The sequence below is a fragment of the Hyperolius riggenbachi genome, chromosome 4, assembly GCF_040937935.1.
Source record: "Hyperolius riggenbachi isolate aHypRig1 chromosome 4, aHypRig1.pri, whole genome shotgun sequence".
NCBI classification, from domain to species: Eukaryota; Metazoa; Chordata; class Amphibia; order Anura; family Hyperoliidae; genus Hyperolius; species Hyperolius riggenbachi.
Window position 1 is genome coordinate 476,363,204 of NC_090649.1, and position 16,948 is coordinate 476,380,151.

A 16,948-nucleotide genomic window follows, 5' to 3' on the forward strand; every position below is an offset into this window, starting at 1 on the left:
TCCCCCCTGTACTGCGCTCCCCTCCGTTCTGCGCTCCCCCTGTACTGCGCTCCCCCCGCACTGCCCTCCCCCCGCACTGCCCCCCATGTTGCGCTCCCCCCATGCTGCGCTCCCTCCGTACTGCGCTCCCTCCATGTTGCGCTCCCTCCGCACTGCACTAACCCCCCCCCCCCCGTGCTGCACTCCTCCCGCACTGCTCTCCCTCCGCTACGCGCTCCCCTCTGTTCTGCACTTCCCCCGCACTGCGCTCCCCCAGTACTGCGCTCCCCCGTACTGCGCTCCCCCCGTACTGTGCTCCCCCAGTACTTCGCTCCCCCCGCACCACGCTCCCCTCCATTCTGCGCTCCCCCCGTACTGCGCTCCCTCCATACTGCGCATGCGTAAAGAGCCAGAGGTAGTCCCTGTGCATGTGGAAAACTGGTCACGTCCGGCGGAAGTGACGGGACCCGGTACCGGCGATAGAGGCAGTGGAGGACAGCGGCGTGGGAGCGATCCAGCAGCGGATGGGACTGGAGGAAGCCCCAGCTATGTATAAAATCTTTTTTCATTTTTTAGTTAGTCTTCGTGTCTGGTTCCCTTTAAGGTGGCCATACACTTATATATTTGCAGCAAATTCGACCATCAGACAGATTTCTGTCAGATGCCTGTCTAGTCTAATCTGACAGGAATCTATCTGATGTGTGCCACACAATAGGAACAGATTTCCAATAGATATCAGAATATCTATTGAAAATCGATATAAATGCATTATTGCACCATTAGATCCATTGCAACTCTATGGGCCATTGATCTGCTGCAAGCAGCAGATTGACCTAGATTTTCCATCCTGTCAGATCAAATCGATTGCAAATCGATCGATTGGCTGATTTAATAGAATCTATTTCTGATCGATTCTATAGGATCGATCGATCAATGGCTGAAATCGACCAGTGTTTGGGCCCCTTTACTCTCACCCCCCACCTTCCCCAATCAGTTAACAGCAAGGTTGTGTGTGCTAGTAGAAGTCTGCCAACCAATTTTTTACTGCTTTATAAATCGAATGCAGCATGAACTCTACTATTGAATTCTGGGGTGAATTGAGTCGTATGTCACTCGTTTTCCTGGTCGGTAAATTGACAGTTTCTTCATGTGAAAATCGTCCAGAGAACGAGCATCAAGTTGCTTGTGTGAATGCGCCTTTAAAATGCAAACAAGTATCAACTGTTATTTAGAATTGTAAGCTATACAGAAAGTGTCATTTTCAGAATTTGCAGAAAGTAAGATGGCTGCCCTCACGACACAGAGACCATGTATGTGCAGCGGTGTTCTAGATGGCTAGATGACACCATAAGATAGATCAGTGATGGCTAACCTTGGCACTCCAGCTGTGGTGGAACTACAAGTCCCATGAGGCATTGCAACACTCTGACAGCTATAAGCATAACTCAGGGAGGCATGATGGGATTTGTAGTTATGTCACAGCTGAAGTGCCAAGGTTAGCCACCAATGCGATAGACTAACACGTTAACCTTTTGGGGACCACCCATAGTAAATCCCACGCCGCACTTGTGGCTGTCTAAGCCTGATGTGGCGTAGGATTTACGCTGCCTGCCATTTCCGCTGCCGACGCGATCGTGCGCACCCGAGAGGGGAGATTAAGTTGTCATATGACAGCTGACATCTCCCCTCAGTAATCAGGAGCCATCACGATTGGCTCCTGATCACATGATCACTACTATCGCCGGCGGATCGTAGTGATCACTATTAGAGCAGTGGCGGTAGGAGGGGATGAAGAGGATCCACTCACCTTCCTGACGTTCCCCTGACGTTCCCCGCTCCCCTCCGCGCTGGCCGGCATCTCTACTTGCTCTGACATAAGTTTCGGTTCCCGGCTTGGTGTGGCATCAAGAGCGAGCGAGGATGCCGGCCAGAGCGGAGGGAACCACAGCTGCTCATCTCTGGAGCCTGGGAGGTGAGTAAAGGCTGCTGGCAATACGGGGGACATCTGGCTACACTGGGCACACCATGCCCAGCTGGCCATACTAGGGATCTGGCTGCCTGACCCCCCCCCCCCCTTTAACCCCCACCCCACATGTAATATGGCCTGGTCCTTAAAGGACACCCGAAGCGAAAAAAAAAAACTAATGAAATAAATGATTGTATCTATCTTCCTTCACCTAAAATAAAACTGTGGAATATCTTAAAAAGTCATTTTTATGTTTAAATTTACTTTTTAAGTTTTAACTGTTTTTTATTATTTTTGCTCAATGACACATTCATTGAAGTATACCAGAGCTAAACTCTATGTACTATTGACCATTTTTATCTCTTTCCTGCTCTCAGAAGCCATTTTCTGTTAGGAAAGTGTTTCATAGTTGGAATTTCTTATCAGTGAGGGTCACGCTGTGGTCACTTCCTGTCTGAGTCAGGACTGAGTCAGCCACTTACATACAGTGGTGTGAAAAACGATTTGCCCCCTTCCTGATTTCTTATTCTTTTGCATGTTTGTCACACTTAAATGTTTCTGCTCATCAAAAACCTTTAACTATTAGTGAAAGATGACATAATTGAACACAAAATGTAGTTTTAAATGATGGTTTTTATTATTTAGTGAGAAAAATAACTCAAAACCTACATGGCCCTGTGTGAAAAAGAAATTGCCCCCTGAACCTAATAACTGGTTGGGCCACCCTTAGCAGCAATAACTGCAATCAAGCGTTTGCGATAACTTGCAACAAGTCTTTTACAGCGCTCTGGAGGAATTTTGGCTCACTCATCTTTGCAGAATTGTTGTAATTAACCATCTTAGCGGTATGGACGAGCTCAGCTCGTCCATCACCGCCGATGGCTGCCGCTCAGGCCCTGCTGGGCCGATTTTGTTCAAATAAAGAGCAGCACACGCAGCCGGCACTTTGCCAGCCGCGTGTGCTGCCCGATCGCCGCCGCTCTGCGGCGATTCGCCGCGAGCAGCGGCGAAAGAGGGTCCCCCCAGCCGCCTGAGCCCAGCGTAGCCGGAACAAAAAGTTCCGGCCAGCGCTAAGGGCTGGATCGGAGGCGGCTGACGTCAGGACGTCGGCTGACGTCCATGACGTCACTCCGCTCGTCGCTATGGCGACGATCTAAACAAAACAAGGAAGGCCGCTCATTGCGGCCTTCCTTGTTTATTCTGGGCGCCGGAGGCGATCGGAAGAACGCCTCCGGAGCGCCCTCTAGTGGGCTTTCATGCAGCCAACTTTCAGTTGGCTGCATGAAATAGTTTTTTTTAAATTTAAAAAAAACCCTCCCGCAGCCACCCTGGCGATCTTAATAGAACGCCAGGGTGGTTAAGCTTTATTTGAGGGTTTTCTAGCATGAACTGCCTTTTTAAGGTCATGCCACAACATCTCAGTAGGATTCAGGTCAGGACTTTGACTAGGCCACTCCAAAGTCTTCATTTTGTTTTTCTTCAGCCATTCAGAGGTGGATTTGCTGGTGTGTTTTGGGTCATTGTCCTGCTGCAGCACCCAAGATCGCTTCAGCTTGAGTTGACGAACAGATGGCCGGACATTCTCCTTCAGGATTTTTTGGTAGGCAGTAGAATTCATGGTTCCATCTATCACAGCAAGCCTTCCAGGTCCTGAAGCAGCAAAACAACCCCAGACCATCACACTACCGCCACCATATTTTACTGTTGGTATGATGTTCTTTTGCTGAAATGCTGTGTTACTTCTACGCCAGATGTAACGGGACACGCACCTTCCAAAAAGTTCAACTTTTGTCTCGTCGGTCCACAAGGTATTTTCCCAAAAGTCTTGCCAATCATTGAGATTTTTTTTAGCAAAATGGAGACGAGCCTTAATGTTCTTTTTGCTTAAAAGTGGTTTGCACCTTGGATATCTGCCATGCAGACCGTTTTGCCCAGTCTCTTTCTTATGGTGGAGTCGTGAACACTGACCTTAATTGAGGCAAGTGAGGCCTGCAGTTCTTTAGATGTTGTCCTGGGGTCTTTTGTGGCCTCTCAGGTGAGTTTTCTCTGCGCTCTTGGCGTAATTTTGGTCGGCCAGCCACTCCTGGGAAGTTTCATCACTGTTCCATGTTTTTGCCATTTGTGGATAATGGCTCTCACTGTGGTTCGCTGGAGTCCCAAAGTTTTAGAAATGGCTTTATAACCTTTACCAGACTGATAGATCTTAATTACAGTACTTTTGTTCTCATTTGTTCCTGAATTTCTTTGGATCTTGGCATGATGTCTAGCTTTTGAGGTGCTTTTGGTCTACTTCTCTGTGTCAGATAGCTCCTATTTAAGTGATTTCTTGATTGAAACAGGTGTGGCAGTAATCAGGCCTGGGGGTGACTACAGAAATTGAACTCAGGTGTGATAAACCACAGTTAACTTCTTTTTTAACAAGGGGGGGCAATCACTTTTTCACACAGGGCCATGTAGATTTGGAGTTCTTTTTCTCACTAAATAATAAAAACCATCATTTAAAACTGCATTTTGTGTTCAATTATGTTATCTTTGACTAATAGTTAACGGTTTTCGATGAGCAGAAACATTTAAGTGTGACAAACATGCAAAAGAATAAGAAATCAGGAAGAAGGCAATAGTTTTTCACACCACTGTACCTGATATTTCACTCTTTCAGGCAGAGAAAGAAAAAAAGGAACACCGCATAGTTATTTGTGTGCTAGGCACTGTACATACCCATGTCTATCTCATCATGTCACATGACAGCTCGGGTATCCTTTAAGAGGGGTTAGGCAGCCAGTCCCCAAAGGGTTAAAGTGTACTTGTAAGGCATCCGCATGAGGAGAAAAATGGAGGTGCTACTACAGATATAAATGTGAGTCTGTTCTGTCCACTGCGATGTACCAGATGTAAACCTTATATGTTCATCTACCTGTACACCGCGCATAGACTACATAAATGTATTTCCATTCAAACTTTTTTGTTTGGGGGGGGGGGGGGGGGGCGAAGGTAGTTTTTAAATACTGGTATGCACAACACAGGAGAGGTGGGATCCAGCGAGGAAGTGTTACTTTGCGGTCATGTTCTTATCACTTCTTTATTGTCCTCCAGGCCTCTCCAGCGACAGTGACCTGCTCTCCCTCACTGTGGACATAGACTCTCTATCCGGTACGGATGATGGAATGGCCTCTAATCAGATTTCACCCAGCAAAGCGTTCAGCGTGCCCCCTTCTCCGGGATCCGCAGCGCAAGGCTTCTCTGCCTCCAGTTATGAAGGGGTTAAATCTGAGGCGGAGAGCCGGAGCTTGTTCACCGCCAAGCTGAAGCAGAGGCTGGGCAGGTCGGACTACCTGATGAAGGCGGGAGAGCTCATCACTCTGGCCATGAAGAAGGAGGCGGAGCAGGACTACGAAGCTGCGTTCGGCTTCTACAGGAAAGGGGTGGACCTCCTCCTGGAAGGCGTGCAAGGTAACCGCTCTCTTTTCTTATATTGGATAGTGAAGAAAACAAGACTGTGTCATAACTATGATCAGAGGACAATTAAACAACCCCTATTGCCGTGTACTTTGTATATAGTTGGCCACTTAGGCCTCATTCACATTAGGTGCGGTGAGAATCGTGTGTAAATGCATGGTCAAAAACGCATGCTTTTGTGCACGTTTCAGTGCGTTGCGGTGTGCTTTTTTTAAGCATGTTTTGCTTATTGTAGCAGTTGTCAATAAAGCTTTGTTTTCATATGAAATTTTTTTTTTTTTCAATCAGGGGTAAAAAAACCGCATGCGCTTCTATGCGCTAAAAAAGTGCATTGATGTGCACTTTACAGCTTAGCGCACAGAAATGCATGCAACACTGTTTTTGTAGCGCAGCTCAGCGCAGAGCATAGATGTGAAGCAGGCACATTTAAAGGATACTGCAGCCGAGAGATAAAACCTGCATTGTGTAGGTAAAGAAAAGGACATACTCACCGCTCCCCTCGCTCCCTGCCGTCGGGTCCCGCTCGTCAGCCACAGCTCCCGGTACTGGCCGACTCTCCTGACCCCTGACCTGGACATACTGCGCCGCACATGCGCAGTATGTCCTGTAATCTTCGCTTCTGGCGTCGCATCATGACGCCAGAAGTATGGACACTCCCCCGCCTCCTGCGTGTGCGCTTCAGCAGCTCCACTATAAAGCTAGCATGTGGAGCCGCTGGAGCGCACACGCAGGAGGCGGGGGAGTGTCCGTACTTCTGGCGTCATGATGCGACGCCAGAAGCGAAGATTACAGGACATACTGCGCATGTGCGGCGCAGTATGTCCGGGTCAGGGGTCAGGAGAGTCGGCCAGTACCGGGAGCTGTGGCTGACGAGCGGGACCCGACGGCAGGGAGCGAGGGGAGCGGTGAGTATGTCCTTTTCTTTACCTACACAATGCAGGTTTTATCTCTGCAGCCTTTCGGCTGCAGTATCCTTTAATTAGATGGGAAAATCAATACCTTGCTGAACGCATCGGGCAATGCGCTGTAAAAAGCGCACAGAAACAGCCCTGATGTGAACGAGGCCTTAGGGATCTGGCTAGTGATAAGCCAATAGGCAAAGAATTCTTCCTTGATTGGACTTTGGCTGGCAGTGAAGGCAAAGTCCCTAATGCTGGGCATAGAGGGTTCGTTTTATATTATCAATTGAGTCGCTGATGGCTCGATTGATAATATTCAACCTGTCCGATCCCCGCGGGCAGACAATGGTAGAAACGAAACGCTGATAAGGAAGTGCCCGCGGGGACCGATCCATGCGCACACGCGGTAACACGCCGGCATCGAGCTCTAGGTTGTAGAAATCTGACAGATCTAACAGGTTTTGGATTAGCCCATCTCCTCCTGGGGGGTTCTCAAGGTTAGCTTCATTTTCAAAAGCACTTAGTGAATGGCAGTTGCTCCATCCAACCGCCAAAGAAGTGTGCACCGAACAGGGAGGCTGGCCAGCATATTCGTATAAAACCTTTTCAGGGAGTATCTTTATAAAGAATAAATGCCATGCTGAAAATCCCCCAAGAAGTGATGGACTAGTCCATAACCTGTCAGTAATGTAATATTTCTACTACCTACTGTAAGTGACGGCATCAGAGGAGAAAGGTTATTTACCGGTATGGCTCATTTTACTCTGGAATGTGTTTACATGTATTTTACATTTTTTTTTTTGAGATAGTGGTCCATTAAGGTTTTAACAAAAATAAGACTATGGAGGAAACTGGAAATGCTGGTCTTGGGCATTCCAGATCATGGAGGAGATCTCTGAAATAGAAGCCTTGCTAAAGGTGGCCACTAATGATCCAATTTCTAGCGAAAAATCGTTCTAGCGATCAGAAATTCTGATCGGAAGTGAAATCGTTCACTACACCATCGATGAACCAATCTTTGCTTCCTATCAATCACAACCAACAAGAAAATCCGAATTTTGGTTCAAGGAAAATGCAATCGGACGACTATTTTTATAATCATTTGTAATTGATTGTGCCCATCAATGGAGATTATTTACAACCAACAACCAATCCGTTTTCTGATCGCTTGAACGATTGTTCACTAGAAATTGGACCATTAGTGGCCACCTTTAGTTTAAAGAGGAACTCCAGTGAACATTTTACTGTTGGCAGGTGATGTAGCTGCTGCATTGTTTTTGGCAGTTAGAAACAGCTGTAAACAGCTATTTCCCACAATGCAACAAGGTTCACAGACAGTAAACTGCCAAAAGTTCGAACTTTTCTTGTGGGAGGGGGTTCTTGTGGGAGGGGTTTCACCACAATATCAGTCATACACCGCCCCCTGATGGTCTGTTTGTGAAAAGGAATAGATTTCTCATGTAAAAGGGGGTATCAGCGACTGATTGGGATAAAGTTCCATTTTTGGTGAGAGTTTCTCTTTAAGTGAGACAGACACATCTCTTTGGTCCAGGAGAGAGGCTGTGGAAACACATTGTAGCAGTTTAAACTGTCATAGGCCTCAAAGATGGTGCAGGATCCCTGACAGTCTAGATCGGGAATCTCGGAGGAATTTTTGTGCTGACCAGTGTTTGGCATCTTGACGTTCTCCATATGGAAAATGTCCTGAGTTGTAATCCTATGCTGAAAGATACAGGCATTTCTCTGGCAAATTTGACAGAAGAGATTACTGTTGAGGAAGTCAAGTCTTGCCTTCAAAAAGTCCCTGGGGACGGTTGGCTTGACTGTGGCGTTTAACAAAGCTTTTAACTCCGTGCTGGCTTCTGAATTGACTGAAGTATTTCACCGCCGTCTTGGTGAGGGTGAACTCTCACCTTCAGTGAGATAATCGGCAGTCATTCTTTTCGTCAAAGGGGAAAAAACCTTTGATGATTGGGAACTGGCGTTTCAACAACCCTGCTTCAGTCCTCCATATTTAAAGCTGAGCCACACGTGGCAGTCCAGCTCTTACTTGGGCTATATATTGCTGGGGGGCATTTTTATGTGATTTGGTGGGGTGATGATGTTGTATATGTTGTAGATAGCAATGCTCCTGTGTATAGCACTCCTGACAAAGCCCTTTGGGGTGAAACATGTAGAGCATTAGGATGATTGTGACACTGTATATCTTATGAGCGCTCCTTAAGTTATTCAGATCGCATCGGCCTAGCTAATACACAGTTAGCGACCAGAAAGGGCATTTATCAGTAGTTCAATGCGTTTTTCTGATTTATTTATTGCCGACATTGCACATTTTTGACCTCTCCATTCTTGCCACCAGCAATAGTTTGTGAAAACAGTGGATTGACCTAGTGGGATAGTTAAGGCTCGTTTACACGGTTAACAAAACTGCCTGATTGTTGTCTGGACGACAATCAGGCATGTGTATGCGTGCAAACAAACTGACGAGTGACTGATAACTGGTATTGCGCCCCCGATCCAACTGTCAGATCTAAGTTGGCCTACGGTTGTCTGATATTGTGCAGATGGTCTGTGTGTACAAGTCGTTTGAACAACTGTTTAATGACTTGTACTTGTTTTCAATGTGTACTCCGTTGTTCCGCTATTGTGCGCAGTACGTGAATGAATTGGTCGTTTATCTGTCCAGACGTTTGCACATACAGGTCCTGCGGTACGTCAGGTCATTTGGTTCGTCTGGTCATTTGGTTCGTCTGGTCATTTGGTTCGTCTGGTCATTTGGTTCGTCTGGTCATTTGGTTCGTCAGGTCATTTGGTTCATCAGGTCATTTGGTTCGTCGTGTCGTGCGGATGGTCGTTTGCACGTTGTGCGCTTGATGAACGTGTGTATGTAGCTCAACACCACACACTGGGCAATTGCTCACTAGTGGCGGGAAAAAACAAAGACCCCTCTCTGGACCTCACCGACCGTGGTAGAAGCACGGTTACCACTGTCTGTTCTACTAGATGCTCCTTTTTATTAATAAAGTTACCAAACTTTTATGCTGGATGTAGTTAGGCCTCGTCCAGTTGGACCTTTTAGTGTTTTGTTTCAACAACCTTTTCAATGTTATAAAAGAATCTGGTGAATATTCATCTTGGCCGTTCATTCCAGTGGTGAATTTGGTCCTTTTTTTCACCATCAGCATGGTACAATTCATGGCAAAAGCACCTATTCGACTGTTACTGCTGTCTGGGAGGTCCTAAAATGGGTGCAGGGCTGCAGGTTGGAAAAGAGGCCCTCGCTGGTGCTGTGTTAGGCTAAGCTGCCCTTTAATTGGGTCAATCAGAAATACGTTTGGTTATTACTGTGGATGGTCATTGAGATGCAAATAATTTTGAGTTGATGCAGCATTATGCACATTTTACATGCAAATTTAATTAGCTTGAACATGAGCAAATCAAATCTTGCTGAGGTAGAACTTGATTGGTCCATTTTCGAGTTGCATAAATGTGCATACAAAATTTGCATAATCCTGCATCAACTTGAACTTATTTGCATCACATTGACCCTACCTAGATACTATTTAGCAAGCATGGTGGTCAGCAAGGTGGTTTTATTTCTTGGGTGCAACCTGGGTGCAAATGCTTTTTTGCTGCTCAGTGGTTGAATTGGTGTCTTCTGGAGTCCATCAGGTATATCCCCTGAGTGCCTCTAGTTTGTGTTTATTTTTAATACCTTCATCAGAAGGGTGGATGGCAATATGTTAGATGGATTTCCCATTGGCATCTCTGGAATGCCAGCTTTGAAGTTTGTAGCTTGTGCTGTCAACATTGCAGTGGTCGTCTCGAGGACAGGTGAGGCGGAAGAGGTAATCTCTGTGATCTCCCAGCATGCATCAGCAACAGATTCCGAGGTCTATCGGGACACTTGTGAAGCTTTTTGGATGAGAAGGGATGATGAGGGTTTGGCTCACCCCGATACTTTCCTCGCTTCCCAAAATAAAATGAAAATCACACAACTTGGCGTTCGTGGTGACTGTGGTCATAAAAATTGATGAAACAAAGCCAATGCTAATTTAGGTTGGTGGAAGGATTGGCAGTTAACCTGAAGGATTGATCTGATCAAAACCTACCTGATTCCAACATTGTTGTATTGACAGCTTTGTCAGTAGCGTCACAGTCAGACCAAATCAATCAGCTTTTCTAGATGATGTGGCGAAAAAGGCTTAAAAGGAACCTGAGGTGCGAGACTTATGGAAGCTGCCATATTTATTTCCTTGTAAACAATACCAGTTGCCTGGCTGTCCTGCTGATCTTTCCGGTCAGTAGTGTCAGAATCACACACTCGAAACAAGGATGCAGCCAATCTTGTCAGACCTGTCATAGACCTCTGATCTGCATGTTTGCTCAGGGTCTGTGGCTTCAAGTATTATGCTGGGCATTAACGGCTCGATTTTGCCGGTCGATTCCGCTCCCGATCGGTTTCCACGCTCGATTCCGCAGGCGATTCTCTTATCTTCCGCTCGTTTTTCTTATCTTTTCCCATTGTCCTCCATGCAGAAACGATCGGGCGGGAGATCGGACCTGTCGGAAATGATCTATCGAGCCATCTAAATGGCTCAGATTTGAGCCGTGTATTCCCAGCTGGACAGCCAGGCAATGTGCATTATTTAAAAGGCAATAAACATGTCAGCCTCCATATCCCTCTCACTTCGGGTACCCTTTAAAAGCCATGAAGATAAACATTACCTATTGGTCCAGGCAGGAAAGTAGATGGTCAACCCAGTTGATTTTTTTTTTGTGAAGTATAACTTTATGGCTGCAGAGAAACCACTTGACTGGGTCGATATTTTATTTAGTCCTGGCTTAAACCTTTCCTTAGGGACTGGGGAGAGTGGTAGTCCTCATGATCGTCCCCTGACTTGTGTTGCCCTTTGCCTGAAATTTTGTAGGCTGTGGGAATAGTTATGGAGGATATCTGGTCACTACCAAGGAAAATGTTAAGGGCCGCATTGTTGATTCCCTCGCTCGTGATCAGTTCCAGTTCAGCGATGTCTCCGGTTTTATCTTCCCTGGGATGGACTTTATTTGTACATACTGCAGTTTACATATTTTCTACTGTCAAATGGCACCCTTTTTTCACTATGTATGTCTATGGTTGTTTTATAATTCTATGGGCCTGTTTACAGTAACGGATCATGCTATTCTAGCTCGCTGCATACAGGCTTTGTATTAAAGCCTATGGCCAGTCTCCACTGCAGTTCACACTGATTATTACATAGTTATTTTGGTTGAAAAAAGACATACGTCCATCGAGTTCAACCAGTACAAAGTACAACATCAGCCTGCTCCCTCGCATATCCCTGTTGATCCAGAGGAAGGCAAAAAACCCTTACAAGGCATGGTCCAATTAGCCCCAAAAGGGAAACATTCCTTCCCGACTCCAGATGGCAATCAGATAAAATCCCTGGATCAACATCATTAGGCATGAGTTATGCAATTGACAAAAAATACTAGAAGGCGCTGCTAGACTATAGCTGATAGTTTGTACTGCCCACTTGCTGCTGCCCAGATTATGGTGGGTTAACCCCTAATCCCACCTATATTGACTGCACAAAAAATGATTATATGAGCGCGCAAGTTTGTATAAAATAGATATATATACCTCAATTAAAATGGATCAACTCATTTAAGAATTCATTCCTTATGTAACAGATATAGTAAAACCTTGTTATTTAACATGCTTTACCCACACACACATGCAATTGACCCCTGTGAACCTAGCCTCAGTTCCCAGCCATAGGACAGTACATGCATCCCCAGGTTTCTACCACCCCTCTCCTTTCCACAGCACAATATATGTAAAAAGGCGCCTGGTAAAACAGAGCGCATGGGTTTGTCACTAGTAGAGTATTGCCAAGGTTAGCTATTCTACTAGTGAATTCCGATAGTAAAGTATCAGTAATATTTACTGATATTTTAATATGGCTAAACCTAAAGCTACTCTCACACAGAACCATTCTTCTACCAATCCCTAACCTTAAGACCCCCCTGGTGGTGCCAAACCCTAAAACCCCTTCCCTGGTGGTGCCTAACCCTAAACCCTACCTAAACCTTTTCTCCCCCTGTATGCCCCTATTTGCATTTCCACAAGCCCTGGCGCCCGGGATTCTATCGGGTGCCGATATTTTAAATCATAACCGCTAATCAGTTGCCTGTAGATGCCGAGAATTTACCTTGTTTGACGCATATCGCGGCCATTATAAAAGCTGCGATTTGCTGAAAAAGAAGGTATGTTTCGGTGCCCAGAGGTGCCAGATAGGCGCCGCCGTGCGCCCAAATTTCCTTTCTTTGCCGCTTTTATAATAGGCGCCTATTATGCGACTTTTTTTTCCAAAAGGGCTCCTGCTTTTTTTTTCCTGCTTCGCAATGTACAGTATGCATCCCCAATTTCTTCTTCCCCAATAAGACAGTACTTGCTGCCCCCAATTTCTCCTTCTTCCTGTAGCGACAGTACACACCACTTAACATGCCTAGGTTAAACTCTCCTGTCTGTGTTTTTCTCTAGAGTAGACATTTCAAATATTTTTATTTCAGCTGTGCATTTTGCCATACGCCCGGCGTTTAGGTTTATTACCCTTTGCAGAAAACAAACGCCAGAGGGGGACGCAAAGACAAAACCTTGGTGGGAATTGATCCCGAGACCCCCAGCTCTGCGGGGAATTATTGCTATGCGCTGCGTCGCTGTTGATTTTCTCGTTGATGTATCACCGTTATTGAAAAGAACTGTTTACATTGCATGCTAAAGACTGTTATTTGCATAGCCGAGACTCCCCAAGCATTTCTATAGGCTGCATTGTGCGAAGGGCTGCGCAGTTAATTGGCGTTCGCCGTCGCCGTGCATCGTTCCCTGGAGATGAGCGCCGAGGCGTGTTATTGGCGTATTCTGAAAAGCTAAGGAGTAATTTCTCGTCCGCCTGGAAACGCGCGTTAAGTTTGCCTTTACAGGTAATTAAGTAGCTTTTTGAGTTTATTTGCTGTTTTTTTTTTTGGTTTGTTTTTGTTTTTTCCTTCCCCCCACCAGCAACAAGGCGTCCAAAATAAGCGGTTGCACGACGCGGCCGCCACACCATCAGCTGCTTAAAAAGACTTATAATTACAGTTGACGAGGCATGGACACCATAAAAATGCATTAGTTAGGCTTGACACGTTAATTACCTGTTTTTGCAGATGTTTTTATGTATTGTTATGCGAACAGTTTACAAAATAATTACAGGAAAGTCAAATGGAAAATAAACGTAGGGGGAGGATTTCTGCTTAAATATTTTCATTCATGCGGATCTGGATTAGGCGCAGCTGCTGATCTCCGCGGTAAAAGCAGGGAATCTCAAAACATTTATATTAAGGGTCTTTTTTTTATGTTTTTTTTTTTTTCCCTTTTATACAAAACGACTCTGAATTTTTATGTGTTGTGTAAATGTAGATGGAGTGAATTTATTAGCATGAGAATGTTTTGTAAATAAAGATTGTTAAAGCGCTAGTGTGCTTATACATAAAGTAGGATCTTTACTGAATATAACTCAATTAATACATTTTTATTTTTTTTACAGTATTCATTTTATAAATTGTTTAGTCAATGTTTTCCCTTTGTAAAATCTTACCTCAACCTGATTTACATTCTTAAATTTGGTGGCATGTTTACTGCTGGCATGGCGAATCACTGTGGGATTTTCCCCCTCCCCCCATCTAAAGTGAGGAGAAACGCTACCTGATTTCCCAGAGTGCTCTGGGGGAGAAGGTGTGACTGCCAGGCATGATAGCCTAGGCCAGTGGTTCTCAAACTTTTTTAGGTGAGGGCACCCTTGGCGATTTTTAAACGTTTTCAAGGCACCCCTTGGCACTCAAGAGGCTGAACGTGATGAATTCACAACCTGTCAGCTACTCCTGCGCACCAGCCGGGTGTATGCACCTTTAACTACCTTAGTGTTAATCCTGAGTCAGGCTCGGGCCGGAAATCCACAACTCAGAGCGGTAACCCCGAGCCTGACTCACTGTAGCCGTCGGGTGGTATAGGCAGAGCCTGCACGCAGCGGGCGTTTGTAACTCACCTCCCCCCGGGATCCAGACACTAGCAGCCATTTTTCTGATCCTCAGAGGCTCTCCATCCCTCTGGGATCGCCGTCGGTCGTCATGACGACAGGCTGCCATCTCACTACAGGGGTACGGAGGAAGAATTGCAGCACTGGATGCAGGGGAAGTCAATAATGTGCAGGGCTGCCCCAGATCTACAGTATGTAGCGGTATGATCCCCCCCCCCCCTGCTTTCGGGTCTAAAAGCTTGTGAAAAAAATTGCACTGCTGTTAGACCTTAAAAGCCGTACGTAATCCTACCGCCAGGGAGGTTAAGCAGGCATTGAAACCGCTCTGCTCCCCTTTAGTTTGGCAGTGATTCTCTTGGGTGGAGTGTCCCCTCCAGGTCGGCAATGACCCTACTCTAATTAGGCAGCAACCCTCCTTCTTAGGTTAGCCAGTGACCCCCACTACGGTAGCATCCTCCACTCCCAAGTACCCAGTGACCTCCTCCCCCATCAGATCACCAGTAACTCTCTCTTACCAGTCCAGGCTTTGTCCTATTTATAAGCTACATAAACCAGAGAAGAACCTATCCCTATAACAGCACCAAACAGGGCAAGGTTTTGTAGCAAAAATAAATGCAATACTCTTATTAGACAGAAATTTCACATACAATTAAAACATCACGAAGAGGTGAGAGGCGGAAACCAGATAGTTATAGGAATATATGCAAGGTTGAGTAAAAATCAAGAAATCCAGATATCTTAGAATCTACATGTACAAGCATAAATAATATACCATAGTGTAAAAGAAATGCCTAGAGAGCAGCAAGATCAAGGTGCAAAAAATTGGCATAAAAAAAATAAGAGAAAGTATGTGCATGTACACATCATGTGTACACAGTGTGTCTATGTGTGTGTATATATATATATATATATATATATATACATACTAGCTGATGATCCGGCATTGCCCGGTTATGTATTTGGCTGGTGTTGGCTCCATCCACTTTTCCTAACCCTAACACACAAACACTCAATGACCAAGTTTGTGAGCTTTGGGGTCTTTGGCATCAATAATTTGTATATTCCCATAGAAATTAAACAAATCAGATTGGCTGTTTGTGGCTGAGCGCCTCTCTAGCATTTGAACCCCAATCACTCGACCAACTGTAGCAGGTTTGAGGCTTTTAACAGTGTAAAAATGGCAGCAATTGAAATATTCCCCTTGAAAACCAACAGGTGAATTTTGATTGGCTATTATAGGCTCCACCCACTTCCCTGAATATTAATCTCAGTCACCCAGTGATCATCTGGGCAAAGTTTGAGAACACTGCCATAAACAGTGTAAGAATGGCTGCAGTTTATATTTTCCCAGTAAAATTTGTTTTCGGCTCTGCCCAATTTTTGTAACCTAAACACACAGTCACTCAATGACCAATTTTGTGAGCTTTGGGGTCCTTGACATCAATAATTTGTATTTTCCAAGTGAAATTAAACAAATCTGATTGGCTGTGGCTCCGCCCCTTTACTGAATTTGAACCCCAGTGACCCAATGACCAACTGTACCAGGTTTGAGGCTTGTGCCATTAGCAATGAAAGAATGGCAGCAATTTCAATATTCTCTTGAAAAACAGCAGGTGAATTTTGATTGGCTTTTTTAGGCTCAACCCACTTTTCTGAATATTAATCCCAGTCACCCAGTGACCAACTGTGCAAAGTGTGAGAACCCCGCCATTAACAGTGAAGAAGGGCTGCAGTTTACATTTTCCCAGGGTAATCTGTTTTTGACTCCACCCACTTTTTGTAATCTTGACACACAGTCCCACAATGACCACGTTTTGAGCTTTCAGGTTCGTGACATCAAAATGGTGTGAATGGAAGCATTTTATCCAGCAAAGAAATCTGATTGGCTGTATGTGGCTCCACCCCTTTAGTGAATTTGAACCCCAGTCACCCAATGACCGACTGTAGCAGGTTTGATGCCTCTGCCATTATCAGTGTAAGAATTGCAGCAGTTTAAATATTCCCCTCGAAAATCAAAAGGTGAATTTTGATTGGCTGTTGTAGGCTCCACCCACTTTTCTGAATATTAATTCCAGTCACCCAGTAACCAACTGTGTCAAGTCTGAGAACCCTGCCATTAACAGAGTAAGAATGGCTGCAGTTTATATTTTCCCATGTAAAAAGTTTATTTTGGCTCGCCCACTATTTCTAACCTTGACATACAGTCACTCAATGACCAAATTTATGAGCTTTGGGGTCCTTGGCATCAATAAGTTGCAATTTCCCATTGAAATGCGGTTTGTGGCCCGCCCCCTTTTCAGAATTTAAACTCCAGTCTCCCAGTGACTGACTGACTACCAGATTTGAGGCCTCTGCCATTAAGAGTGTATGAAGGGCAACAATGTAAATATTCCCCTTGAAAATCAATAGGTGACTTTTGATTGGCTGTTGTAGGCAGGGCTGTGGAGTCGGAGTCGTGGAGTCGGAGTCGTGGAGTCGGGCAATTTTGGGTGCCTGGAGTCGGAGTCGGGAAAAAATGCACCGACTCCGACTCCTAATGAATTTGTAACTGTAATTAAAATAGAAAATAT

At 45.3% G+C, this 16,948-nt stretch overlaps 1 protein-coding gene across 3 annotated transcripts in view; it reads left to right on the plus strand.

Annotated features, from left to right (window-relative positions):
• The window catches only part of RPS6KC1 (ribosomal protein S6 kinase C1), a 224,987-nt gene that overhangs the window by 66,105 nt on the left and 141,934 nt on the right, over positions 1-16,948 (plus strand). For 2 of the 3 annotated variants that reach the window (XM_068232950.1, XM_068232949.1), the window contains exon 7: positions 5,039-5,395. In XM_068232950.1, coding sequence (XP_068089051.1) covers positions 5,039-5,395 — 357 coding nt within the window. Of the gene's footprint in view, positions 1-5,038; positions 5,396-6,873; positions 7,048-16,948 lie in introns of those variants that run through there. The other variant, XM_068232951.1, reaches the window with a different exon arrangement.